This window comes from Oxyura jamaicensis, chromosome 13 (assembly GCF_011077185.1).
Source record: "Oxyura jamaicensis isolate SHBP4307 breed ruddy duck chromosome 13, BPBGC_Ojam_1.0, whole genome shotgun sequence".
Classification (NCBI taxonomy): domain Eukaryota; kingdom Metazoa; phylum Chordata; class Aves; order Anseriformes; family Anatidae; genus Oxyura; species Oxyura jamaicensis.
The window spans coordinates 13,417,388-13,444,112 of NC_048905.1; the positions used below are offsets into that span (position 1 = coordinate 13,417,388).

General features: G+C 61.5%; 3 protein-coding genes and 1 long non-coding RNA gene across 6 annotated transcripts in view; 2 read left to right on the forward strand and 2 right to left on the reverse strand.

The window, feature by feature from the left end:
* The first annotated feature begins 135 nt into the window (after positions 1 to 135).
* On the forward strand, positions 136 to 8,067 carry RBM22 (RNA binding motif protein 22). Its single transcript, XM_035338821.1, has 11 exons — positions 136 to 274; positions 955 to 1,008; positions 1,910 to 1,939; positions 2,705 to 2,837; positions 3,121 to 3,221; positions 3,437 to 3,609; positions 4,200 to 4,400; positions 4,901 to 5,065; positions 5,540 to 5,628; positions 6,188 to 6,319; positions 6,982 to 8,067. Exons 1-11 carry the CDS (start codon positions 221 to 223, stop codon positions 7,110 to 7,112), a joined length of 1,263 nt encoding a protein of 420 aa, XP_035194712.1. The 5' UTR covers positions 136 to 220; the 3' UTR covers positions 7,113 to 8,067.
* A 1,583-nt stretch (positions 8,068 to 9,650) lies between these two features.
* On the reverse strand, positions 9,651 to 14,894 carry MYOZ3 (myozenin 3). 3 transcript variants are annotated; one of them, XM_035338823.1, is made up of 7 exons: positions 14,648 to 14,894; positions 13,513 to 13,599; positions 13,268 to 13,422; positions 12,991 to 13,059; positions 12,746 to 12,890; positions 12,268 to 12,439; positions 9,651 to 9,964 (listed from the first exon to the last, which is right to left on the reverse strand). In XM_035338823.1, the coding sequence occupies exons 2-7, from the start codon at positions 13,541 to 13,543 to the stop codon at positions 9,802 to 9,804; spliced, it is 735 nt and encodes a 244-aa protein (XP_035194714.1). In that variant the 5' UTR covers positions 13,544 to 13,599; positions 14,648 to 14,894; the 3' UTR covers positions 9,651 to 9,801. The 3 variants fall into 3 exon arrangements, with proteins under 3 accessions (XP_035194714.1, XP_035194713.1, XP_035194715.1); XM_035338822.1 differs by having other exon boundaries at positions 12,746 to 12,896; positions 12,997 to 13,059; positions 14,648 to 14,893; XM_035338824.1 differs by having other exon boundaries at positions 12,746 to 12,896; positions 12,997 to 13,059; positions 14,622 to 14,893.
* Positions 14,895 to 15,211: 317 nt separating this feature from the next.
* Positions 15,212 to 26,725, reverse strand: part of SYNPO (synaptopodin) — a 14,434-nt gene continuing 2,920 nt past the window's right edge. The window contains exons 2-4 of the mRNA XM_035338948.1: positions 18,640 to 20,858; positions 16,191 to 17,026; positions 15,212 to 16,157 (exon numbers count right to left, since the gene is read on the reverse strand). Coding sequence (XP_035194839.1) covers positions 16,247 to 17,026; positions 18,640 to 20,858 — 2,999 coding nt within the window. The 3' untranslated portion in view covers positions 15,212 to 16,157; positions 16,191 to 16,246. The remainder of the gene's footprint in view (positions 16,158 to 16,190; positions 17,027 to 18,639; positions 20,859 to 26,725) is intronic.
* On the forward strand, positions 18,066 to 18,370 carry LOC118173878. Its single transcript, XR_004754424.1, has 2 exons — positions 18,066 to 18,167; positions 18,231 to 18,370. It is a non-coding gene; the product is annotated as an uncharacterized LOC118173878 (long non-coding RNA).

Genomic DNA, 26,725 nt, shown 5'->3' on the forward strand with positions numbered 1-26,725 from the left:
GCCCCGAATGGTTTCGCCCACCCCATTCCCCACGGTTCCCCCCCCCCTCCCACCCCAATGGTTCCGTCCCACCCCCCTCCCAGCCCCCAATGGTTCCGCCCGCAGCTCGCTGGTTGGTCCCGCCCTCAGGCTCCTCCCCTCCCGCCGCCGCCGCCGGAAGTGACGCCACTTCCGCCTCCGCTGCAGGCCGGGCCCGAGGCGGGGCGGTGCGGGGGCCGCCATGTCGACGTCGCTGGGCTCCAACACGTACAACCGGCAGAACTGGGAGGACGCCGTGAGCGCCGCGACGGGGGGGGGGGCTCCGGGGGCGGGGGGGGACGGGGACGGGCCCGTTCCGAGAGCCCGGGATGGGGCTGGGGGGGGTGGAGCCGCCCTGAGCCCGGTGTGAGGGGGGTGAGGGGCAGCAGCGGGCCCGCTGTCACTGAAATAAGGAGGGCGGCTGCGAGCTGCGGGGCGGAACCGGCAAAAACGGGGAGTGACGGGCACCGTCAGGAGGGAAAAGGGGGAAAAAGAAACAAAAGGTCGGGCAGGTGGAAGTGTACGTGCACGGTGTGGCAATGGGCGTCGCGCAGGGTGGGGTGCCGTGTGCTCAGGCAGCGAGGAGCTGGGGGCAGCCAAGGCCCTGGGGGTGTCAGGCTGTCGTACGCTGTGACTGCTGCTCCCGTCGCCGTTGCAATGGGGAAGAAATGAGCTTCACAGCTCGCCTCCCTGAGAACGTTACCGGGATGTTCCTCACAAGTGAAACCAGGAGCAGCCGGCGTGCTGGGGGTCTTTCACCAGAGGGGCTCGGGTGGGGGCTTGTGGCTGGCCCCGGGGCTCTTCCCGAGGGAGGCCTTTTGGTGTCTAACACTCAGCTGGGTCACGGTCAGGGGCGTTAGTGCAGGAGGTGATTCTAGTGCTGCTGCAGTGATTTCATTGCTAATTCCACGTTTCCTTTCTTCCTGCTCAATTCAGGACTTCCCTATTCTGTGCCAGACATGTCTTGGAGAGAACCCCTACATTCGCATGGTACGTGACCGCGCAGCCCTGTGCTGGTGGTGGGTGCCTGCCCCGGGATTCCTCGGTTCTGGGGGATGAAACAAGCTGGGATACAGGAGGTGCTGAGCTGTGCGCACCCCGAACTAGCTGGATGTGTGCAGCAGGATTTAGCTCATACCTTTGCTGGTGTGTCACGTCACGCTGCGAGGCATGGGATGGAGGAATAAGCTAGGCAAAGAGGAGAGGAAGATGGCAGTCTGACGTCCGGATGGCAGGAAACACCAGAACACAGAGCTTCGGTACCGGGACATTGTGTGCTGTGCAGAGCTGCTGGAACGTTAATTAGCTGAGCACAGTTTGTGGTGTGCAGGAGACCTACCCGTAAAGATACGCTAAGGCTGTCTTAGTAAGGCATCCTGGCGGTAATTTAAATCCTTGTTTGGTGACCTTGCTTCTGTCCCTTCAGGATGAGTCCGGCCGTGCTGTGCCGCTCTTCTCTGTGCTCAGTCCCGTTGCCGAGGATGAACGTTTAGATTCTCTCCTTCCTGTTCTCTTCCCACAAATACTGCTGAGAGCTATTACAGTGTTTTGAAGAAACGTAATTTTCTTGCTGATAGAATTGAAGTTTCAAAATCGGTTTGTTTTCGTGTACTTGGCTGACATAATTACATCAGCCTTGTTTAAAAATAGCTATTAACAGTCCATTTGCACCTCTCCTAGTACGTGAAGCGAGGCTCATCATGCTTTGTTTAAACGAGCGATTCTGAAATGAGTTTCTTAGGATTATTTTTGTCCTGTTCACCAACCAAGGAAGATTCCACAGGGGGGTGGGTGAGCCTAGGTGCGGCATGAAAGAGGGCGCCGTGCTCTAGCTGTGGTGTGTTTCGTGCTTTAATGATATCTCACATTTTCTTTCTTGATTGTATTTCAGACCAAAGAGAAGTATGGAAAGGAATGCAAGGTATGTTCCTTGTCTTTTGAAGCATGTCTGGGAGCAACGCGTTCTGATGTTATAAAACACCCGCTGCCTTCAGGAAAGTGCTCACCTGGGTTAACATCTTAGCACCCACATAACCGCGTAACACCTTCAGACAGTCAGCAATTACTTAGTTAGGTGGCTGCTCTTGTAGCAGTAAATTATTGGTCAGACAGACCTAGGATTTGCTGATGTTTATGAGAATCTTCAGGTTTCGCTCATATCATGGTACTTTATTTAAAGGCATTGCAACATTCAGCATGTTCAGTGCCTTCTGTTGCCAGCTTCTTTTCGTTGTTCAGTGGTGCATAAATAACTGGAGTTCGGGGTTTGCTGGGAACGTGTTATTCTTGGCCGGCTAGAGATTGCTGTTCGCTGTCTAAGAAATAACACAGGTTTATTTCTGAGAGGGACGGAAATATTTAACGTTGCTTTGACTTGAGGGACGTTAAGGTCCGTCCCTGCTTCGTTTATCAGTTGTCACCTGAGGCAGGGAGAAGGTTTGTGTTGAAATCGTGCTTTCCTTCCTCAGGTTGTGCGTGCATCGGCCGCAGATGCGTCTTCCCTGCAGATAACATAGAGGGCAGCGGTTTTTATCTGGACCACAAGTCCTGTAGCCTCCCACTGGGCTTGCTGCTATTTCACTGACTGCTCAGTTTATAAAGAATTGCTCGTTTGTCTTTAATGACGCAAGACCCTGCGTGGTAAGGTCAGTGCTGTGTGATGCGGTTGCAACTTTCTGTCTTTCAGATTTGTGCCAGGCCCTTCACGGTGTTCCGCTGGTGCCCCGGTGTCCGTATGCGTTTCAAGAAAACAGAAGTGTGCCAGACCTGCAGCAAGCTGAAGAACGTCTGTCAGACCTGCCTGCTTGACCTGGAGTATGGTGTGTACCCAGAAGCGTTAACTGAGAGAAGCAGCAGTTCTCCTTGCCTCTGAAATGAAAGCTGGTGAAATGGCTTTCAGTGCGTGCCTGGGATTGGCTTGGTAGTCTGCAGACAGACTTTGAGAAGAACAAGTCTTGATGATCAGATCTCTTCCAAGGTTCAGGGACAGCGCGGTGTGCCTGGGCGGGAGATAAGTTGTCTCTGGCTACCGCAGGGTGCAAGAGCTGTTTTTTGTTCCTGCAGTTTGTGCTTCATAGGGATGTTTTGCTTGTTTAATTCTAGGTTTGCCTATCCAAGTCCGAGATGCAGGACTCTCCCTTAAGGACGAAATGCCTAAATCTGATGTCAATAAAGAGTATTACACCCAGAACATGGAACGTGAGGTGAGAAAGTGAATTTAACTACCCTCTGTGGGTGTGGATGTGTACGAGGGAGGGAAGGGGCCAAATGCACCTTCTCTGAAAAAGAATTACCCAAGTCATCTTAAAATCACGTGCTTCATTTGATTCTTTGCACTACTTCCAATATTTTTGTATCGTGCAATACTTAATACTGTAACAGCTCTCAGGAAATCCTTTGTCTTTTAACTTCTGCGCAGATAGCCAACTCTGATGGCACCAGACCAGTGGGCGCGCTAGGAAAAGCTACTTCCACCAGTGACATGCTGCTGAAGCTGGCTCGGACCACGCCTTACTACAAACGTAACCGTCCCCACATCTGTTCCTTCTGGGTTAAAGGAGAATGCAAGCGAGGAGAGGAGTGTCCTTACAGGTACGCGTACATCTCACGCAGTTAATCTGTTCCCTGCGGCCAGACACGTTTTCCCCTAGGGACTGAGGAACAGGAAACGTTGCAGTGGGTAGGGGGGACGCAGTGCAGGGATCGGGGTCAGTGTGAAACCTGAAGGGAGCGGGCGTGCGGCCCCACTGAATGGCTCTTTGTTGTGACGAACTCGGTGGTGAGGCATTCGCTGCGTGCTTTTGTAGTGTTTGGCCAAAGCAGTGACTGCAGCTCTCCTCTGGCGTAGTTCATCTCTTCCCTTTGTGGCATCAGCCCCCTCCGTCAGAGGTCTTTGTATTTGAACAAGAGGCCGTTTGAAATCCAGCTCTTGTGGTTTGTGGTCCTGACCGCTCGGCAGTCAGAGGTGCCATTCATTCAGAGCCGAAGGCAGTCCTGCCTATAGCATGTTGTTAGCTGCAGCCTACGTTCCTGGGGCTTTTTGTTGCGTTTTGGCCTGTTTACGTGAACAAAAAGCTAGGAACAGCCAGACTGTCTTCAGAGGGGAAAGCAGCAGTTGTGGTCACTTCAACCTGAGGCAGCTGTGACTGCTGTTACAAAATGCTTTGTTTGCTGAACCTTAGACATGAGAAACCTACGGATCCAGATGATCCTCTGGCTGATCAGAACATCAAAGATCGTTACTATGGCATTAACGATCCCGTGGCTGATAAGCTCCTGAAACGAGCATCGACCATGCCTCGACTGGACCCTCCTGATGACAAGACCATTACTACGCTGTACGTCGGAGGGCTCGGAGATACTATCACTGAATCAGATCTCAGGTGTGTTGGTGCAGTTGTGTTGCCTTTGTATTTGGTGCTTTGGTTACTGCTCGTCTTCAAGGGAGGGAATCACTCTTGCAAGGAAAAAAAAACAAAAAACAAAACAAAACTGGCTTTCAGTGTTCCTTAAAGGGGAGCTGGTTGGTGGGCAAGTACAGAGGAGTACCAGCTTGTTGGAGAACAGATAAACAGGCGTGCTTCAAACGCTTTGATTAAGAGAGAAATCTTACCGATGAGTCATTCTTCTGAGCTCTTGGGGGTACTGTTACGCGTTTTACACAAGGTCCCATACCTTCTGTCTAGCTAGCTGCTGAGAAAAGCTGCTGCATTGATTTTATGGCTCCGTAATGACACACAGGAGCCAAGAGACTTGATTTGTAATGGCTGTTCAGAAGTGGTAATGGAGAAAAGAAAGGATATGATCATATCTGTTTCATCACACACCATCTTACCCTGCGGCTAGGAGGAACGGGATTTCATATGCATGTTTTTCCACACAGAAATCACTTCTACCAGTTTGGGGAAATTCGGACGATAACTGTGGTGCAGCGACAGCAGTGTGCTTTCATCCAGTTTGCCACCCGGCAAGCTGCAGAAGTGGCTGCTGAGAAATCCTTCAACAAACTCATCGTCAACGGCCGCAGGCTCAATGTCAAGTGGGGAAGGTGAGTGGGGTGGGTGGCGTGCAGACGCCTTACCTCTTTCTCGGATGCCTTGTGAACCCTGTCCTCAGGGGCGCGATTCTTAAATGGAATTCATTTTCTGTGGCTCTTCATTCAGTTTATCCAGCCCTCAGGAGCAGGACTGAATGTGAAGCTGAAATGGGCACTGAGCTGATACATAGCTGGGGTTCTCTTGCAGTCTGTTCTTCTTCGAGTAGTGGGATCTGGGTTGGATATGACACAAACTGCGTAAGGGTTGTGTTGGTTGAGGGTAACGGGTGAGTTTCATAGTTCTGCTTCAATCCAGGTCTTGTGAGCATTATTTGCATACTTGGTATCAGCTGTTTTGGGACTGATTTCTTCATCACTGGCCTGAAGAATGGATCTAGATTAGACAATGTGGAACCACTGCAGTATAAAAATCTGTTTATCCTGCCGTTTCTTAACCTTGTTCTCAAATTTTTGTCTGTTCTTTAGGTCTCAGGCAGCAAGAGGAAAAGAGAAGGACAAAGAAGGTACTACAGAATCTGGGATAAAGCTGGAACCAGTTCCAGGACTTCCCGGAGGTAAGGGAGTAGTTCTCATCTCTGACTCCTTTCATGCTGACCTGCTTCCACGAGAAAGGCTGGAGTTAACCTCCGAGAACATTTTAAATTCAGGACACTAGAGGCACTGGCGAGCCCAGAGCAGTTACTGACTGGGGGTTTGCAGCAGATAAAATCTGGCACGGGAAACGAGCTTTGTCTAGAAGCAAATTCTTGCTGGAAAGAAGGGTTGTCACGTGATGAGTGAGAAGTGAAAGCTGAATTAATTAATGTTACTCAGGTCCAAGATACTGGCAGCCCACGCTGTTCACGTCTTGGTTAACATTTTTGTAATTCACGGAGTGTTGTTTGAAGGAAAAAGCCAAGCTGGTTTCTGATGGAGTAAAATGGGGAGTGTTCCAGAGGTTGGTGCAGTCGTACTTCTTGCTCCACCTCGTGTGACAGTAGCAGCAGTTTGCCCTTGCGGAAGAATTGGTTGTGCCTCCTCCTTGGAGGTAGATACGCCTGCATTTCTTGACTGAGAGATTAGATTTTCCATAACCACAGTATGGTTTTGTTTTTGTTTTTTTTTTCCCTGCAGCTCTCCCACCTCCTCCAGCTGCAGAAGAGGAGGCTTCTGCAAATTACTTCAACCTACCTCCGAGTGGCCCTCCAGCTGTGGTTAACATTGCCTTGCCACCACCTCCTGGCATTGCTCCGCCACCACCTCCAGGTACTTGTTTTTCCTCTTTGAGGGTTTCTAAGCTGGTGTTCCAGCGCAGCGGCCTGGAGGTCTGCTCCCCTTGCTCAGCTTAACTGTAGCACTGACGGATACCCTGCACTGATTTTCCTGGTGATACGGTCTGAAACGATGATATAAAAGGAGCTGTCAGCACAGGGTGATGAAACTGAGCTGCCTGTTGTGCTAGGTAGTCACTTGCAGGTGTTCAGGCACGTTACAGATCCTTGTTATGGGTATTCAGACCTACGTGGGGCGTTTGCTGGCTGTGTAGATGCTGCATTGACCTGAACTTCGGAGGGTATTTCCGTAGCTGGGTGAACGCACGCCTGTGTTTGTGTACCTGCATCTGAAGGTCTTTGTGTGGGATGTCAGACTCCTTGGTTGCTCCACAGTTGAGTGGAAAGCATTTAGGTTGGCATTACAAACACCCATGCCAGTCCCCCACCAGCTTTTATCTGTGACTAAGAACATGTGTTGGGTAAGGATTGCTCCCAGTTTTACTGGGAGGAGGGGAACTGGAGGAATCGTGGGAGGTGGGAACCTCTCTGAGGTGCAGCTGGTGGCCAAGCGTTTTCCGCTGGCAGTTTCAAACAGTAGTACAGCTGTGGCGTTTGCTCTCTCGCCGCGTCTGAGCGTGACAACTCTTTCTGCAGGTTTTGGACCACACATGTTCCACGCCATGGGGCCACCGCCTCCCTTCATGAGGGCGCCAGGCCCCATTCACTACCCGTCTCAAGACCCCCAGAGGATGGGCGCCCACGCGGGAAAGCACAGCAGCCCCTAGCACGTCGTGTCACCCTGGTCATTTAAGTACACGTTATTTTCTAGTTACCATGGTAGTGCCGTATGTTGAGCTGTGGGTGAGCTAGAGAAGCCTTCTTTCCCTGCTTGCAGACGCTGGGCAAGCTGAGCTCCGCGTCACCGTTAGCTGTCGGATCGTTGATACAGCCCAGGTCTTTGGTTTAGTATCGGGGGGGTGGGGGGCAGACAGAAGGGCTGTCGGGGGGGGGGGTCTGTGGATCAGGTGTACCAGAATTCCAGTGCTCGTAGTGTATCCCATTTGCACACTTTTGAAATAAACTTCTGGAAAAACAAAAACCAAACCCTCTTCAAGGCCATTTGATACCCTCAGTCTGAACACTGTGGACTATTTAAGTGTAACGAGAGATTTCTCTGTGTCACGTAGCCAATGAATTGTTACTCTAATGACGTGTTAATCTTGTAGTATCGAGCCAGGACTGAATAAGAGCTGAAAAACAAGCTTCTCACGTGTGCCAAACCCATGGCTTTGCCTTACTAGCGCCACAGATATTTTTTTTCCCCCTACTTTTTCACGACTTTTAACAGAAAGAAACTTTCTGGTGCTTCACTTCTAATCCTGGGTGTCCCGAGCAAGACAAGTTGGGTTGTGCAAGCAGCCCCCTGGTGATGTAGGCATGACCTGGAGTGACAGGTTAGCGGTTCCCACCTGGGGACGCTCCCCAGAAGGGGATGTTATAAGACGTGAAACTTTTCTTTCTGTGCTCCAACTGTAGCGTTTGTCTAGGAGCAACTGCATGGAGCCTGCCATTGAGTAGGGTGTGCGGGCACGTGGCTAGAGGATGTTAACGTGTCTGTATGTCTGCTGCTTTCATGTAACTGATCTGTGGGCATCTGTAGAGCAAAACATGATGGGACCTGTTCTGAAGACTCCTTTGCTTGTTTTAAAAAAATACATTAAACGCACGAGTTTTTCAACACTCTGCTTAGACCCTGCTTCGTGGAACAGGGCGCCTGAGGACTTGGATTTATTCGGCTGCTGCCAAAGCCAGGCTGAGGAGTGGGCTGTGACAGTGGGTCCAGTTCGGGTTCCTTGCGCTGACCTGCGCGATGCCAGCGGGTCCCACTGCTGCCACCCGAGGCGTGCGTGATGCTGCCAGGCTGTCGGTGATGGCATGGCACCAGGGGCACGGCTGCAGCGCAAGCTGGCTTTCCCTGGCAAAAGCTGAGCTGTAGGCACAGGTGATTAGTTTTTGTCAGGTAAGGGGCATCCCAGGGCAGCGTTAGGGGAGGCGGAGGCACGCTGGTGGATCAGGAGGGCCGTACTGCGTGCTGCCGCTCTGTCCCCACGGCTCCAGTGGGCCCGGGGGCGCTGCAGACAGACCTGGGATGCAAGCAGGGTGTACGGTACGGCAAGTTATTTATTTTCCAACCAGGTTCCCAGGTTCTTCAGCTGATGGACAGAGGGAAGAGAGGTGGGTTTAGAACAAGACAGCAGTCATACATCGTAAATTTCGAATGTTAGAGGACTAGAGCTTTATTCTTGACACTGGCTTATCCCCTCATGCTTCTGTGGGAAGAACAGAAATACAGGTTTCCTGCCCGAATGGCGTGCAGTCACAGCAGAATCCCTGCTTGGGATTTTCTCTGCATGTGTCTGCACAGCATTAGAACACGCTTTACAAGCAAGGCAGCGGTGAACTGCATTGTTACCACAAAACTTACTCGCCTGGTTTAACCGCAGCGGTGGAAAATACACTTTTACCCCAATGCTCCTGGTTTCACAGGACTAAAGAGGGGTGACATTAAGAACTCGACAAAAGCAGGTGTAGAAAGCGTGTTATGTTCGAGAATTTTGTTAGTGGTTGGCAGGGGTTTTCTTAAGGCTTTGGTGTCTCTCCTCTGAACTGTTGTTGGCTGCATGTCCCACCGGGTGCCACTGCTGAAAAGAAATCGTGTAGTCAAATCCCCACTGCTGATTTTTGCATTTGAGAAGCCCACGCTTGCTGTGGGGACATGACGCTGCTTTTCCTTCCCGCTGATGTTGAAGTTTCCCGAATACGCTGGCGGTTTCTTTCAGACACCCCAGACTGGCGCAGTTTTGTAGCACCTCTGTCCCAGGCAGGGCCTGATCCTTATCTCCCGGCTGTAAGAAGCAAACCTGGCACAGGAGGATCAAAGGGCTGAGATGTTCAAGCAAGGCGTGCAGGTAGGAGGGGCAGAACAGCAGCTGTCACGTGCCAGCCGGTAGCTTATGGAAAAAGTGGCACAAGTTTCCAGCTCCCAGTGTTCCCCTCCCTTGTCTGGTAAACAGGCAGGTGACCAGTTCATCTTTCTGTTGTCCAGCCAAGCCTGAGGTCGCTGCTTTTAACGTCCCGGTGCCTCTGGTTGCTTGTCCTGCTCGTGTTCTGCAGCCCTCGCCTCCTTTCGCTGTCCTTTGGGTGGAATTCCTCCCCAAAGGCGCCACGTGTCAGAGCAGGGCTTGTGCGTCGGCGAAGCAGCAACGAGAGCACTCGGTGCCTTGCTGGTGGGAGGGGAACTCAGGATGGTCCCAGACTGGAGCTTCTTCAAATCCCGTGGAAAAGGACGACGAGCTGAGACCTCGAGCTTAGCTTTCACGAAATGCTAGGCAAGAACGCTTACTGCCCTCTCCCCTACTATGGTCGAGTCTAGCGAGAAAAGCATCGGTGGCGATGGGGGAGGGAGCGGGGGTGCTACAGCTCGTCGCTCTCCGGGAGGACCCGCGCCCAGCCCTGCGGTACTCTGTTGAAGTTGGGCCTCTGGGAAATCAGCTCCAGACCGCTCAGGTTGTCCAGCTCGGTGGCAGGCACGTAGAAGAGGTCGCTGAGCACTGCTCTGTCAAACGGGGTGGGAGTCCTGCAGCGCAAGAAAAGTGAACTTAGCACCTTACAGAGAGGCTGCGGTGTTGGAAAAAGCAAATTTTATTTCAAGGAGCCCAGCAGCAATCAGTGATAGCCGTGACAAGTGACCCCCCCCGCTTTTCCTCCCCAGGATGCTGTTACAGTCTCTGCTCGCCCAGCGAGGTGCTTCCCTTGCACAGGGCACACTTCAGCTCCAGCTGTGGCTCTTGGTGCCTGAGTGCCCGTGGCTGTACGGGGAGGGGGGGAAGCGTGCTGCTGCTTCACCACGGCCTGTTGCCACGGGCTCCACCAGCAGCCAGAGATGTGAAAGGGCTTGGATTAAGAGAGCAGGTGGTGGTGATGAACCCACCGGTCCCCAGGCAGCGACTTGTCTGCAGATAATGCGTTGCACAGGGGCCGAGGCTCCTCCTGCTGCCTCCTGATTGCTCTAGCACATGTGCAGGCAAATGGCTTTCTCCTGGCCCTCGTTCCAGCCAGCCTTTTGGGACAGCTTCTCCAGCTCTGACTAAGAGGAGGAGCGGTGCGGGGGCAAGAGCTGTCATCCCTTCCTGGAGAAATGCACAGAGGGACCAGGGAGGAGGGTGCCAGCTCCCCGCACGCCGGGAATGTTGGTTTTGGAGCAGCGCATCACGACTGACCGACCAGCGAGGCAGAGCTGGGAATGTTTGCTTTGGGAAGCGCTGCCGGAGCATGAGTAATGTGGCACTGTTTTGCAACAGTGTCCTAGGGAGAAATAAGGGGGCGAAAGGTAAAGGAGAGGGGTTTGTTCCAGGAACAGCCTCCCTTCTGGGAAAAAAAAAAAAAAAACAAAACAGGCGTTTTCAAAGCTTTGTTCTCGCCCTCTCCTGAAGTAGCACACCTTAGCAAGCCGGCTGAAGGCCCCTGCATCACAGCCCCAAGTTTTAAAGCTGGGCGTGAATCAGGCTGCTTCTATGCGTTTGCTGTTGAGATGGTGAACTTTGCCTTGCCCTGTGACACACGCGAGCTGTGCCGGGATTCACCAAGCTTTAGGCAAGGCTGCTGGCTTCTCGCTAGCCGAGCTGTTCCAAAAAGCGTGTTTTTCTGCCGCTTGGTATTTGATGAACTGAGAAGTGATTTAAAAGCCAACAGCTTGGAAGATCATGAAAAAGCCCAGTTAAAAGCAGATTGGCTGTCTGAATCTTCATGCCTCAGTGAAGAATTAGAGGAGGTGGCAAGAGGCGCGGTGTTAAATTAGCATCCATCTGTATTAAATAACAGCTCAGGCCTTTAAATAGAAAGGCAGCGTGTGAGGGGGGAGAACCGGCACAGGGTAAAGCGTTATTCAGAAACATGCCCTTGCTTCGGTCCCTGCCCACAAATAAATGCCGAGGCAGGAAATGGATAAATGCTGAAAGCAAAGAGCCGAGCGTCTGCAGCAGCTCCTCAGGCTCCGTCTGCAGCAGCTCCTCCGACGTCGCTGCAGCGGGGCGCTGGGGATGGCTAACTGGGGAGGGGGTGCTGAGGGAAGAGCTCTCGCAGCCCCTTGGCTTCTCCTTGCTCTCCCTTGGCTGCCCGCTGGCTTTCCTCTCCCTCAGCTCTGCTCCGGTACTGACCAGTACAGCCCAGTGCCCTGTCGAGCTTTCAGAGGCGTGGAGAGGAAACGTGGAGGTGGTGCCAAACACAGCAGCGATGTCCCCCACGACTTAAAGCCGTGGTGAGGCTGCAGGGCAGTCTGCAGGAGGAGCAGAGCTGGGTCCCAGCTGGGAACTCCAGTGGGATTTGGGGCACTCACCACTTGCCTACAGGACCGAGGTACTCACATCCTCGTGAAGGAGGCGTTCAGCAAGGAGCAGAGACAAGACCTCGGGTCACGGATTCCCCGAGACCATGCTCAGCTTACAAGTTCAATTCTCAGCTCTCCCCTGGGTTGCTGGTACCAATTCCTCCACCTCCTGAATCCAAACCCCTTTCCAGAGAGGCGTTTTTCCTCAGCAGCCTCCGTCCCCCGGCCCTAACCTTGACCCCCAGGTGCCGTGGAGGCGTGCAGGAGGCCCAGCAGCCGTGCGTCGCTGGAAGCAGCCGCGGGACGCGGAGCTCGCCAGGCCGAGCCACCAGAAGCGGGCCTGGAGGCTTCAATCCCAAGCACGCGGTTGGAAGGGATCTGGTGACCTCTTAGCACCTTGTGGGGAGATTAACCCCGTCCCCCCGCGCTTCCAGCAGCTGCTCGGATACCTTGGGCAATGAGGAGAGGTTGGCGCTGCCCCCGCCGCTCCTCCGCCCAGCCCCGAGCCGGTCCTGGCGGGACCCGGTGGCACCCGCAGCCCGGCCAGCCCCTACCTGTTGAAGCTGATGAAGTCCCCGTACGAGGGTTTCATGGGCAGCTGGTTCTCTCTGCCCACGGCCTTGTCCCTGTCGCCGAGGAGCCCCTGCCACGGGGAGCGGTAGCCCTTGGGGATGGCGGTGATGTTGAACTTCTCCGGGGGCACTTCTCGGAGGGGCCCTGAGTACCCTGCGAGGGGGGAGAGGCGGCGTTAGCGGCTGCAGGGCCAGCTGGGTGGGAGGTTGTGTGTGTGTGTGTGTGTGGAATCGGTTGTGTTTACACAGCCCCGGGTCCAAGGAGGCCGTGCAGCAGGGCTGGAGCCCGAAACCTCCGGGGCTGGGCCGAGGAGAAGCCCCTTCAGCCCATGGGGGGAGCAGGATGAAAGCCCAACGCTCACATCGCCTCCTCGCAGGGCCGGACCTGGGGGCTCCCAGGGGTCCCTGTGGCCCTGCACGGCGAGCCCAGCGGGGTTGGCTTTGGGGTGCGAGCGCTTACCTGGGGCCAGATTGTCTGGGTTGAGGACTCTGCCCATCTGCAAGACTCTCTCCGACTTCTTGGGCACCTCAGGAGGGCCGCCCTGGGGCGACGCCGCCACGTGCAGCTCCGAGTGGAAGCTCTGCTGGCCCTCGGCGTCCCCGGCCTGCGGAGGGAAGGCTCGGGGCTCAGCACCTGCGGGCAGGATGCGGGCAGGAGCCCTGTCCTGCCGCGCAGGGGGAGCTGCTGCCTCCCCAGGTACCCACCGACCACTCGTTCGCCGTCCCCTCCAGCCCGGCTTTCTCGGTGCCGTGCGAGCCACCCGGCGCTGGGAGCTGCAGGGGGGGAGGAGAGGGGTCGGTGGGGGCACGGGGGGCAGGAGCCACCCCCTGGGTGCTCGCCCCAAGCCGTCCCCTCTCCTCTCCCTTAGCCTCAGGGCAAGCACTGAGCGTGGCTGCTCCGCTGGAGCCCTGCAAGGAAAGGCTTCCCCGCAAAGGCTGCGAGAGCCCAGGGACTCCATCCTGCCCGGGGCTGGGCTCCCACCTTCCTGTAGCCGCTGGGGTGCTCGAAGACGAAGCGCTGCATCCGCCTCTGCCGCTGCTGGAAGAGCTGGGAGCCGCGGTTGGTGCTGAGGGAGAGCTCCTCCAGCATCACGTCCTGCGGCGTGCTCACCTTCTTGCCCAGGTCCAGCTGGGGTGCTGGGGACACGAGGGGAGAGGATGGGACAGCTGCTGGGGGCCCCCTCGCACGGTTTGGTGGCATTCCCTGTGCCCCCCCCCCCAGCTTACCATCTCCAGGGGCTGGTTTCATGATGGTCATCGCCCGTTGCCACGCTCCTAGGGCAGGGCTACGGGATGGGGACGGCTCCTGGCCGGCTGCAAGAGAGAGGTGGCCGCGGGTGGTGGTTGGGCACGGGGACACACCAGCCCCTGGTGTGCCGCAGGGGCTGCCAGGCTGTCCCCACCCGGCAGCGGTGCCCGGGGTCACCTCCCTTCTGCCTCGGTGCCTGGGGGCTCCCCACAGCAGCCCCTGGGGATGTGCAGGGCCCAGGGGTGGCGCCGTTAACCCGTGGGCGAGAGCAGAGCCATGTTCGTGTGCTCAGCACCTCGGGGTGCTCACACTCTGTGTCCCCCAGCCCCTCTTTGCTGTTGTCACCCGCTCATCTCGCCCCCACCGGAGCCCCTGGGGGAGCTCAGCACCACCCACGCCCGTCATCGTCCCTCTTCAGAGCAGGCAACGTCCCCAGCACCCTCCCTGCCTGCAGCCAGCGGTGTCCCCAGGTCCGAGCCCCGCTTGGAGCAGCCCCCACAGCCGGCCGGCCAAGCAGAGGTGCTGACAGCCCCCGCAGCAGCACCACCGACTCAGCAGAGCTATTTTCAGCTGCTGGCCCCGGGCAGCGCAGGAGCTGCAGCCCCGACCCTGCAGGGCCAGCCCAGCCCCGGCAGCGGGGAGAGCCGGGGCACGGGGCCACCGCCTGTCCCCCCGCGTGGGGCTGGGGGGCTCCTCAGCCCCCAGCTCCTCACCTCGGAGGCAGGATGGAGATTCCCCCCCTTGTGCTGCCCGCCCAAAATCCACCTGCAGCAGCCGGGATGTGCAGCTCAGAAAGCAGCAAGGAGAGTTCTGGGGGCTTGGCGTTGGGTGCATCCCGCGTCTCCTGGCTCGGGACTAAAGCTGTCACCTTCCCCTAAAAGCCCCGGGCAGCACGGGGACCCCCAGGGCTGTGGCTGCGCGGTGCCTGCCACAGGGCTCCTTGCCAGCTCCGGGTCCAATATCGCCCATCCTCGGCTGGAGAGCCCGGGACCCGCTGGCTCCTTCTCTCCAACCCCCTCCCCGCTCCCTCTGTGCCTGTCCTGTGCCATGGGACACCCCCCGGCTGGGCTGTCCCCCACCCGCTGACCCAAGTTGGGACCTCGCCCCCCCTACCTGCCCAGGGGGCTCCTTACGACACCAGCGATGCGCTCTGCCTGGGCCGGGGACGAGGACAGAGCCACCAGCCTTTGGTGGCCCCAGCTGGCTCCGCGGGGCACCCGGGGCTCTGTGCTGCTCGCCCCGAGCCGTGCTGGGCTCCGCACGGGGTGCCAAGGTGCGGCGGCAGGACAGCGGTTATTTCTGGCTGAGAAAGGGGGAGGAGCAGGGCTCACCCTTGGGGACCGCGGTGGTGTCACCCCGGCACCGAGTGGGGCTGTGTCGGGGCCCCTCGGGGCGGGTGGGCGGCGGGCAGGCAGGCGGTGGGATAACGGGTGGGATAACGGCCCTTTATTGCTGAGCTGGGTACACAACCGGGGGGGGAAGGGCAGCTCCCGGGGGACAGAGGGGCAGGGACCAGGGACGGGGTCGCCCCCACGGCGCGCCCCGGGGGAAGGGATGGGGTGACCTGGGGCCGTGCCCCGATGGCCCTCGCGCACGCTGCGTCCCCTGGGCGAGGGGCTGCGGAGGGTCGCTGCCTTGGCATCTCCCAGCACCCCGGACTGGCTCCTACTCGGGGGGGGGGAAGCACTGTGGGGGCCCGTTATTGCCCTCCCCGGGCTCTGCCACGTAACGGTGCCCACCCTGCTGCCCCCTCTCCCCATCACCCTGCGCACCCAGCCACCAGCGCTGTGCCCTCGAGCTCTGCCCCGTGCAGGGAGCTGGCTCCCGTGGGGACCCCGACCTGTCCCTGAGACCTCTCAGCATCACCTCCCGCACCGAGACCTCCCTCAAACCCTCTGCCACCTGTACCGCTTCCTTCTGACCCCCACAGCCCCCCCATCGCTGCGCCCTCCGTCCCTCGGTCCCGCAGGGTGGGGATGGGGTGAGCCCGGGGCTGGGGACAGTGACAGGGCTGGGGACAGTGACAGTGCCGGGGGTGGCGCTGGCCCTCTCTCTGCCCGGGCGCAGCGGGAGGAAACCTGCCCACGGTGCCCTCGGCATGGCAATAAATAACTTTGGCTCTCTTCGTCGTCACCGGGGAAGAATTTGGGGGGAATTGCGTGGAGATAGGGTCAAAGGTTGAAAAAAAAAAAAAAAGCAAGCAGGATTTGGGGATCGGGGGAATAAAACATGAATGTTTCCCCCTCGAGATCTGGTTTTGGCTGAAAGCAGCCGGACCCGCAGGGTCAGACCCTGCTGGGGCAGGGTGTCCCGGCCACGGCACCCACCTGAGGGGTGCGCGGTGACCCCGCGGGTGCCAGCGCCGCCAGGGCCACCCTGGGAAACCAGAGCTGGGGGGCGCCGGGCACAGGGGACGTCCAGGGGCTGCGTCCCCCCCGCCAGCTGCCCTGCTCGCCCTGCTGACCACGCAGTCCTGCCCCGAAAGGTTAGCCTGGTAAAAATAGAGCTGGGCCATGGGACCGCGGGCAGGTGGGAGGCAGCTGACCCCGGCGGCACGCCGATGGGGACGGGGACGCTCCGCGCATCCCCAGCCCGTGTCCGTGCCTCTCCCTGCCTGGGGACCCGCTGCGGGGGCACCGTCCCTCGCCCCTCGCCACCCTCGGGTGGCACCACAGGGGGGCTGGCGGCACGGCGTGGCCGGGGCTGGCTGCTCTAGGAGGTGCAGGGGGCCCCCGAAGGCAGCCCCCCCGGTTTCAGCCGCAGGCTCCCGGTCCAGCCGCGGGGACACAGGTTGAAGCTGTGGATGCCCGGGCTCTTGGCCCCCGAGTCTTCGGAGTCGAGGGAGACGTCCGAGTCCGTCGGGGACCGGGAGCTGTAGCGCTTGGCGGGGGACCGCGCGCCCACCACCGGCGATGGCAGGGGGCTCTTGGGGGTCGGGGACAGCCCGGCAGCGCCGGGTGACAGCAGGAGCCGGCGTCCCTCTGCCCAGGTGGCTCGGGACACCCCGGGGGAGGCACAGGAGCGGGACCCGTCCACCCGGGGCGATGGCAGGGGGCTCTTGTAGGTGGGCGAGGGGCTGCCCGGTGCGGCCAGCACGCTGCAGGCGGAGGTGGCAGCCTGCGGGGCCGGGGCTCTGCACCCCTCCGGCCGGGGGGACCGCGGCAAGCTGGGGGACCCCACGGCCCGGGGGCTGGTGGCCGGGGGGGTGAAGGGCCGGGAGCCCTCCGTCCCCACGGCTTTGGGCGAGGAGCTCTTCCTGCGGGCAGCGTTGATGATGTTCCTGGCGAGCCGCGCTTGCATCTGCCGGCTGGCCCGGGGGTCGGCGTCCTGCCGCAGCGGGGACAGCGACCGCTCGCTCCACGGAGGGGACCTGGGGGGGCCCTCGTCCAGCTCGGGCACCGAGGCCGGGCTGGCCCAGCCGTCCAGGCTGCCCTGGCGCCGCGCAGACCGGGGCGTCCAGGTGGGCGAGGCGGGGAGGGACGGCCGCCTGTCCTGGAGGGGACAGAGAGCAGGTTAGTGTCCCTGCCAGGGGGTGGAGGGGGCAGAGCACCCGTGCTGGGGAAAAGGAGCAAAAAGGCAACAGCTCTGACGCCTCCCCACCACCGCAGACCATTTTTGAAGCCCTGGAGAGGGAAGCAAAGCTCGGGGCAGGTTCGGGCACATGGGCGCATCCCCCTGCTCCGCGGTGCTGGGGCTGGGTTACATCCCTGCAGTAAGGCTCGTGCCCCTGCCTGGGAATATGGGGCCGTTAACAACCCCCCCCGAGGGTGTGCTTCATCATCCCTGCCCCAAATACGAGCCAGGATCTCTCTCTACGTGCTGAGGGCACAGCGTGGCGGGGCCAGAGCCCCCCGAGGTGCTGGGGGTCCGAGCCCCCGGTGCCGAGCGTGGCGAGGCTTCACCACCCCGCAGCTCCTCCTGAGCCAGCAGGAAAGAGAAGAGACAGGTCCGACAGTGCACGAGAGTGTATTCAGAGAGAGGGGGGGGAAAGGCAGGAGAAATAAAAGCACAGTCGAAAGGCAACTCGTTAATGCAGAGAGCAGCAGGAGCGAGGGGCTCACGGAGCTCAGCGCAGGCAGCTCCCCATCCCCGAGGGCGCATCCCTGCCCTGGTCGATTCCCCCCCCCTTGCAGAGGCTGGGGCAGGCACGGGGCCATCAGCCAGGCTGCGAGGAAGCCAGAATCTGGGCGAGGGGCACCTCTGCTCCCGGGGTGAGCCAGGAGCATCCTCCATGTGCTGGTGCAGCCGTGGAAACTGCCTCCAAACCGAGCCCTGCCCGTGCCTGTCCCTCGTCCCCCCGCTGCGCCCGCCTTGCTCAGCACCAGCTCCAGCAGCTCGGTGCCCCTGCCGGGGGAGCTGCTCCCAGACGAACGGCTGATGGAAGAGCAGGATCAGTCCCACCCCTCGGGGGGTGCTACCCGTACCTCACCCCCTGCACCTGGCCGCAGGTCGGGGCTGCGGAGAGACGAGGGGGCGCCGGGAGGGGACAGGGACCCCGCGGCGTCCCCAGCCCTGCGGTCCCTTCCCCGGGGAGGCGGTGGCTCTCCTCCGCGGCGTGGGTGCAAGCAAGGACGGGTCCCTAAAGAGCAGCAGAAGAGACAGGAGCAGGCACAGTGAGGTGGGAAGGCGGCGCGTCCCCGCGGCCGGGCTTTGGTACTGGGCACTGGGAGCCGGCGGGCCGGAGCGGCGGCGGCAGGACGGAGGGGGCTGGAAATGCAGGAGGCGAGAAAAGAGACCGAGGCAGAGCTGTGCTGCTACGGAAAGTTTCCAGGCAAGAGAAGAGAGAAAGCACCGGAGGCACTGCGGGGCGGCTGGGCTCCTGTTAGCACTTCGGGGTCCGTGTGCTTTACGCCCCCGGACCCGCTCGGCACAAACACGCGGCTCCCGGCACACCGGGGGCTCGGCACCGCGTCCTCTGCCCCCTGCACCGCCCTGGAAGCCGTTGAGCTTCTTTTTTCCTTTTTTTTCCCCCCTTTTTTGGGTCGGTTCAGCCTTTCGCACACCCGTGAGCAATCAGAGAGGACTCGGCCGGCGGAGGGGAGCCTAAAACCCGCTCGGTGTTCTCTCCGCCCCCGTTATTTGTAGTAAAAGGAAGGTTTCCACACCTGCGGCTCGATCCCCGCGTTCCTGGTGGAGTAGGAGGGCCGGGGCGCCTGGAAGCCGCCCTTCACTCGGCGGCACGGCGAGGCCAGCAGCAGCTCCGCCGGGGCTGCGGGAGCGGGGAGGCTGCCCGGGGGCAGGGGCAGAGCCCCGGTGGCACTGGGGAAGGGGCCGGAGGCCGCCCCGCCGGCCCCGGGCACGGCAGGAGGGTGCCAAACAGGGGAAGGAGGCAACGGAGAGGTCGGGCAGGACGTTCGCTGCAGGCAGGGGTAGGCGTCGGGAAGGGAGGGTCGGGGCGGTGGCACCTCCCGGGGCACGGAGCTCGGCGGCCCTTTGGATGGGGAGAGGATGAAGAGCGAAGACTGGAGCTGGTAGGGCTGGTGCTTGGAGAGCTCCAGCTCCTTCTGGGAGACCTCGTTCTCCGTCAGGGCGCCGCCGTAAAGAGACGCCGGGGGGGTTTTGGAGGGCCTGCAGGGACTCTTGACGGGGTGCCTGGAGACCATGGGCGACAGGCAAGCGTTGGTGTCGTACTTCCAGGAGGGAGGCAGGGACATGGTGGGCGATGGGGAGCGGAGCAGGTCGGGCTGGGAGGGAGCCTCGATGATGAACTTCTCCATGCGGGACTGCCGGCGGGCGAAGAGCTCGGCTCCCTTCCCTCTGGCTTCGGTGAGGTTGTGGCTGGGCTGCGGCTTCGGCTTCGGCTGGATGCTGGGGGACTTGAGGCAGGACGACCACGCCGGAGCATCGTCGGCCGGCGGGAGGTGCTGCCCGCCCCTGGCCGCGCTGCTGGGGACGAAGTTGGAGGCTTCTGCCCCCAGGGCGAAGGGCTCGTCCTCGGCACCGGGCTCGCCGTGCTCCTTCTGCTTCTTCCTGCTGTCCGCGCTCTGCACCAAATCCAGCAGGTCGGGGTTGGGGCCCAGCTTCGGCTTCTCGACGAAGGTGAACATGGACTTCTTGTGGGCCCTGCGGGCCGCCGACTCCTCCAGGATGCCCGTTTTGGGCAGGGGGGGAACTGCCCCCGCCCTGTGGACGGGGCTCTGCAGCACCTTCTGCTCGACGGGGGGGTACAGGGCCGAGTAGGCAGGGGGCGAGCGGACCCTGCTGAGGGGTGGGGGGCTGCCCAGCGTCTCCGCGTAGGTGGGCGGCGGGGGCAGCTCGGTGGTGGTGGCGGGGGCTCTCTCGGGGGGCTGGCTTGGCCCCTGGCTTGGTGTGGTGGGCGTCTGGGTGCCAAACGGCCTGGCTGTCCGGTTCTTCACGGGCTTGGGCTTGGCCAGGGTGAGGTGGACCTCGTAGTACTGCCTGCCCCGTGTGCCGTTCTGAGCCTGCCCGGAGGGGGTGGCTGTCCCCATGGGTGAGCTGGACGTCCCCATGGGCTCACTTGGCATCCCCATGGGCACGCTGGCTGTCCCCATGGATGCGTTGGCCGTCCCCATGGGTGCACTGGGCAACCCCATGGATGCATTGGCCATCCCTTTGGGTGCGCTGCCTGTCCCCATGGGTTCACTGGCTGTCCCCATGGGTGCGTTTGCCGTCCCCATCGGTGTGTTGGCTGTCCCCATGGGTACGCTGGCTGTCCCCAAGGGCGCGCTGGGCATCTCCACGGGTGCGTTGCCTGTCCCCACGGTCATGCTGGCTGTCCCCACAGGTGCGTTGCCTGTCCCCACGGGCACACTGACTGTCCCCACAGGTGCATTCCCTGTCCCTATGGTCATGCTGGCCGTCCCCACAGATGCGTGGCCTGTCCCCGTGGGCGCACCGAGCACCTCGCCGTTCTTCTGCTCGGGGATGTGCGTGCTCTGTGGTGGGACGGGAGCAGCCACGCTCACCCCCACGCCATCCTGCATCCCCCCGAGCCCCCCTGCCTCTCCCTCTGCCCGCTCCCTCTCGTGCAGGCCGTTGGTGGCGGCCGGTGCCATGTTCTCCTTCAGGTAGACGCTCAGCGGGACCTGCTGCGCATCGCCAGGCTCTGGCGGTGTCCCCCGCGTGCCGTGCCCCTCGCCCTCCTCCATGGCTCCTTGCCGAGGCACCGGGCTCAGCGGCAGCCCCGTGCCATGCCCCGTGCCGGTGCCGGTGAGCCCGTCGACGCGCTGCTTGCGGCGGTGGAAGAGGAGCACGCCCTTGGAGCTGGGGCCGGGCGCCGTGGTGAGCTGCGCCACGATCCTGCGGCTCCGCGCCTTCGCCTCCTTCAGCTCCTTCTCCGAGAGGCTGGAGCTGCGGGAGAGACCTGGGGAGAGAGGAGAGGGGCGGTTAGCGGGGCTCAGCACCCCCTGCAGCACCCACGGCCCCTCCTGGAGGTTCCCCTGGCATCCCCAGCCCTTCACTGGCAGCTGGGGGTGCAGCGGGAGGGATGTGCAGGGTGGGAAGGGGGGACCACAGTTTGGGAACAGCACAGCCCCTGCCCGAGGTGCTGGGCTGCAGCTCTGCATGGCGGTGCGTTCCCAAAGCCACCGAAGCGTGGGGGCACGCAGAACCCCGCCCCACCTCCTTTCAGAGCCTTATTTCAGCTGGGGCACGCTGCCTACGGGAGCAGAGACTTGTTCCTGCTGGAAACAACCCCTGAAGCCCCGAAGGCAGCCGCTGTCGGCTGCCCTGGCCATTGCTCCCCCTGTACAAGGACAAGAGGAGCAGAATGTCCCCGAGCCCCGCCGGCCGCAGGACAGTTTTATCTTGCAGGGCTCCGTGCACAGTGACCGTATGGGAAAGGAATTTCTCCAAAGGCTTCAGGAGGTTTCAGGTTGCAGCTCACGGGGTTTCGGCCCCTGGCTCCAACACGCATGGGATGGGGCAGGGAAGGGGCCAGCATGTGTCCCCCCGGCCCCTGTCCCAAATCCCGGTGCACAGCCCCGTGCGAGCAGGAGAAGGAACCCAGCAGGGCAGCATCAGCCCCCATCACCTCGCCGCGGGGCTGGTGTCCAGCCCAGGACTCACTGGTGGAGCAACACGAGATGGCAGCAGCCGACAGAAGCTGTGCGCAGCCTGCCCCGTCAGACGCAGCCCGCAGCTACGCGCCGACCTCATTCCTCCGGAGCCTATAAAAGTGCTAAAAACAGCCGGCCGAGCGCCTGCGAAACCCGCTGAGAGCCCCTTTGAGAGCCGCTGGGCTTCTCGAGCGCTGGCCAAAAGGTCAGGGTGAAAGCCCTGCCCAGGCACCGAAAGGATGTGGCGCTGCCGGGAAGGCATTTTCTCGGGGTGAGCCATTTCCTACCAGCGCGCCCTGAAACGCCCGCGGCCGCGCACGTCTGCCCGGGGAAGGGCCGTGCCTCCGGGCGTCCCCAGCCCCTCCGAGGCCACGGCCAGCACCCAGCAGCTCCCACCCTGCACATTTGGACCTGTCCCCGCTGCAGAGGGGCCGGGGCAGCCCCCAGCCTCCTCTCCGTGGGCTCCCCCTGTGCCCAGCACCGCAGCCACGGGCGCCCTGATCCGGCCCCGTCCAGGGGATGGAGGTGGGTGGCCGGGGCCGCCTGCCCCGATCCCGGCTCCTCCGGGCGCAGGCAGCGTCCACTCCCCTTTCCCTTCATGTGTTTTTCATTTTCTTGCCTTCTGCGCCGCTTGGGAGCCTTCCAGGATATTTTAAGCAGTGGTTCAGCCTACCAGCGAGGGAAGGGATGAGTGACTAAGCCAAATCCTTCCAGAGAGCTCGTGGTGAAGCGAGAAGGCTTCTCCGGGCTGGGCATCTCCTCTTCCTCGCCCTGCATCCCTCCTGCCTTCCCCTGCCATCCCCGGCACGGGACCACGGCCGGTCCCAGCACCAGCACCTCTCAGGCGTGCAGGATGGCCCTGCCACCCCGGGATGCCACCGCCCGGCCTTGGTGTCCCCATGCCATGGCTCCCGTGGGTGGCACCTCTCCCTCCAGCCTAGGGAATTCACCCACATCCAGCCCTTGCTGGCGGCTTCCCCACACCTCCAGAACATCCCCAAAAGCAGCCCCTGCCCCTCGCACGCCGCATCTTTATGGAAGCTCACAGCATTTCGACCTGCTTTGGGCTGCAGCAAGAAGAAAGGAGACCCAGCCTGGGCAGCTCCAGCAGCACCCTCGCTCTCCTGCCACGTTTACCGGGTGCCAGGGGACTCCTGCAAGGCTCCGAGCCCCGCACGGGCCAGCACGCAGTGCCCGGCCACCAGCCCCCTGAGCGGGGTGCAAATCCCTGCCCTTCATCTCAGAGCGGAGCTCTGCAGAAATAGCTCAGCCCCCAGCTGGTGCGGAGGAAGGGGCTGGAGAGGAGGAGGAGGAGGAGGAGGAGGAGGAAGAAGGAGGACCAAGCTTTCAGGCGGCCCGACAGCGTGTGGGTTTTTAGCCGGGCCAAGGGGAGAGGAGGGAGAAACGCCAGTGGAAACTCTCCTGGAAGCGATGAGCCCGTCTGCAGCAGCGCTGCTGGCATCCAGGCCCTGTCCCTCCCGCGGCCGGCATTGTTTTAAGGCAACTTTTCTATTTGCCTTGGCGGCGGCACAGAGCGGGGAAGCGGCTTCCTCCGGCAGGCGGCGAGGCCGGGCTGGCTGGAGGGCGGCCAGCACCGCGGGTCCCGCTCGGCCGCTCGCCCTCGCCGTGTTTGTCTGCGGGGCGGCGGGGAAACGGGGCCGGGAGGCTGTTGGGAACCAAGCCGCAGGCTCCAGATGTCTGCGAATTTCGTGCCCCGACCCCAGCATCCCCGCTCCCTTGGAGGCCGAGGCCGCCTAAGAAGCGGAGCTCTCCGCAGAGCCATTTTGGAGCCTCTCGCTCCCGCTACCGCCTTTCAACAGCAACCGAGGGGCCTCGGGGGTGTCCTCGGCGCTGCAGGGATGACTCAGCCCTGGGCCGGAGATTTCCCACTTGGACCAGCTGCCGGCAGAGCTCCCGCACCCCGAGCTGCCAACGAGAGCAGGGATCTGCCCCCGGGATCTGCCCCCGGGATCTGTCCCCGAGGCAGGAGCCGTCGGGAGCAGATCACCAGCACGGCGAGGGGGCAGCGGCTGCTCCTCGCACAGGCGGAGGGCACAGCAGCCTGGGGCAGCCCGGAGGAACCGAGGGGAGCCGAGGTGGCCGTGAGCCACAGTCACTCCTGCCTGCGCCGCCCCGCTCGTGCAGCACGTGGCCAGGCAGATGGACGGATGGATGGACAGACCCCGGCCCCCCGGGTGAAGGCCAGGGGCCACCTCCTGCCTCCAGCCCGAGCTGACGGCTCCTGCAGCCCCTGCTCCTGGCTCCATCCTTCCCCAGCAGCCCTGAGAGCCGCTGACGGCCCCCTGCTCCAGACGGACGGAGCTCAACGCACCACAAGCGTCCTGGCACTGAGAGGAGGAGCGCGGGGCTGCAGGGAGGCCAGGCAGCGTGGAGAAGAGGTGAAAGCAAAACCCCGTACAGCCAAGGGCATCCGAGGCTCTCACGGTGCTGGAAACAGGCTTCCGGCCACGCACGGGAGCCTCGTCCAAAGCTCGGGTCCGAAGGGTGAGTGGCTCTTGTCGCGCTCTTCCCCTCTCCCTTCCTTCCTTCCCACGCCGCTCACCGGCTCGCCAGCGGGCTGCCTCTCAGGAAGGAAACGTCTCCCATCCCCAAATGTCCCGGCTTCTTCCAAGAACAATGAATCCAGCCCTGCCAACACTCTGCTCTGGGGACATCCCCGAACCCCGCGGTGCTGGGACGCTGGGGCGGGAGGTGAGATGCTCCCAGGTGCACCTGAGCAGCCGGCCTGCAGCCACACGAGCACCCTGAGCATCATTTCAGCGCCACGCGCTTCATCTGGGGCCAGCACCGCCCCTGACTCCATCTCTATACCTATCTAGGTACTTGTCCGGAGGTCTCCAGCCGCCCCAGGAGGGAGTCCCAGCAGCAGCCCCAAGGTGCCGGGTTTCCCGGCTTCCCCCCGAGCTGTCAGCCGTCCCGCACCAGTGCTCTGCTCTCCCCTCCGGGGTGAGGGTGATGAGGGCGATGAAAGGCATTTTTGTTGTTCTCCCTTCCTGGCCAGATGGGAACAGAAAAATCTTCCTAGCTCAGCTTTCCGCGCAAAGGATGGGGCCCCCCTCGCGGGGCTACCGGGGGGCATCTGAAAGGCATCCAGCACGGGCTGCGGTTGCCATCCGACCCCAAAGGATGCTGAAGGACGTCTCACACCCCGAACGCGGCCCGTCCTACCCCGACATCAACCCTCAGAGCTGGAATGAGGCGAGGACCTGGCCCCAGATTGCCGGGAGGGGAGATGCCCCCGGCCTCTCCGAGCCGACAGTGCTGACGAGGGGTCTCACAGCAGCTCCGCTGGGGCCAGGTGCGGCCTCACAACGGGAAACCCCAGCAGAAAATGCCCCCCAGGCCAAAGCGCGACGTACGCAGCTCCGCCGTGCCGTGAATGAGCTCAAAAGCAGAGAATTACGCTGCAGTCTCGGGAAGAAAAGCAGTGAGCTGGGAGCTGACACCTGGCAGGGCCGGATGGCCACGAGCACCGGGTGTGAGACGTCCTCGCAGGGGGAAGGCACGAGGTACCCGAGTGGAAACGTGAAACCCGGGACTCTGCGCTGGCGCCTGACTCCCGACACATCCACGTGGGCTCTGTCCTGCCCCTGGCTTGGGTGCCCAGCCGCCCCAGCAGCACGGCACCGTGGCCAGCCCCAAAACACACCCACGGCCGGGTGCTGGGGAGGGGGCACCCCGTGTTTCCACCCCGCTGCTGAGGGCTTTGGGCACCGCGGAAATGTAAGCAGGTTTTGTGGCGGGGAGGCCAGCTGGCCTTCTGCCCCAGCTACAGCTGTGCAGGACTTCTTGCAGGGCACACAGACACGCTCACGTTGAAGCCTGCTCTTCCCTCCAGCTCCCAGAGTTATCCCAAATAATCTGCTGCTAGGAAAACAAGAAGGGTAGCACCGGCAGGCAGTCTGGCTAGCTAGGAACAATTAACATGCACGGATAAAAATACGACCATTTTCTGCCTCATTCCCAGCTTCCAACCCTCCCATAGCCCGGATAGAAAAACGCCAAGTTTTTTACCCGTGCTGGCCCCGGCAGACCCCAAGACCCCCGGCTGGGGCAGCGAGCAGGGCGGTGGGAGCAGCCCTGCGCTGCCTGGCAGGGCGCAGAGCGCGGGGCCTCTCCTCGCGGGTGCCTCTGCCAGCGACAAAATCTGGCACAGCGAGAAAATTCGATTCGCTTGCAAGTTTTCCCTGCGCTCAGCTCGTGAGGGCTTTGCTGGATTTGGAGCTCTGTGCCTCCCCGCTGCCCCGCGCTGCTCCTGGCTCGCAGCCGTGCCCCGGCTTTGCCTGGCCCTCGGCACCCGAACTCGCCCCGATCCTGCCTGAAATCGCCCCAAAGTCCCCGAGCAGTGAGTCCTGGTGCTCCCATCTCCCAGCGGAGGGGAAAAAGGAGAAGGGGATGGGTTGTTGTTGTTGTTTTTTTTTTCTTTTTTCTTTTTTTTTAGGGCACACCAGCCGAGGGGATGCAGCGGGCAGCCCAAGCCCTGCTCGCATCCGCGCTGGGGAAGAAGAGGCTGCTGCTGGCACAGACGTGGAGCCAGCATTTCCCCCGGCCGGCCAAAATTAAGCTGTCAGCTCTCCCCAGAGAAGCTGGAGCGGGGCAGCCCTGCCATCCAGCCATCCATCCACCCCCCGCAGCAGCAGGGCCAGGGGCACCCTGTGGGCACCCCGTGGGCACCCTGTCCATGTCCTTCCCTCTGCCCGCTGCAGCTCGGGGGGGCTCCTTCCCATGCAGACCAAACCACGCAGCCCTCCTCACCCCGCTGCGCCCCCCGGGGGACACCCCCGGACCCCCACACCCCCTTATGCACCCCCAGTCCCCTGCGCCCCCCCGTACGCCCCCAAATCCCCGCAACCCCCGTGCGCCCCCGGTGCGCCCCCCATAATCCCGGTCCCTATCCCAGCCCCCCCGACCCCTTGCCCTCCAGCTCGGTTTCCCCGTGTCCCCCCCGCCCGGTTCCCGTCCCCCCCCCCCTACCCGCGGTGCCGGTGCCTGTGCCGCCGCCCGACTGCACCGGGGGAGGAGGCGGCGGGCAGGAAAGTTGCGGCAGCTCCGCCCTCGGAGCGGGCCCGGGGGGCGGGGGGGGGGCGGCGGGCGGGGGCCGGGCGCGCCGGGGCTGCCGTGGGTCCCGCCGGGGCTGCCGTGGGTCCCGCCG

Excerpts from the sequence above, each read along its gene's own strand:
- RBM22 (XM_035338821.1), top strand. The coding sequence starts at position 221 with ATGTCGACGTCGCTGGGCTCCAACACGTACAACCGGCAGAACTGGGAG. Across the intron at positions 275-954 it reads GGCAGAACTGGGAGGACGCC|GACTTCCCTATTCTGTGCCA; the intron begins GTGAGCGCCGCG and ends TGCTCAATTCAG. Across the intron at positions 4,401-4,900 it reads ATCACTGAATCAGATCTCAG|AAATCACTTCTACCAGTTTG; the intron begins GTGTGTTGGTGC and ends TTTTCCACACAG.
- MYOZ3 (XM_035338823.1), bottom strand. The coding sequence starts at position 13,543 with ATGACCATCATGAAACCAGCCCCTGGAGATG. Across the intron at positions 12,440-12,745 it reads CCCAGACAATCTGGCCCCAG|GGTACTCAGGGCCCCTCCGA; the intron begins GTAAGCGCTCGC and ends CCCCCCTCGCAG. Across the intron at positions 9,965-12,267 it reads GACTTCATCAGCTTCAACAG|GACTCCCACCCCGTTTGACA; the intron begins GTAGGGGCTGGC and ends CTTGCGCTGCAG.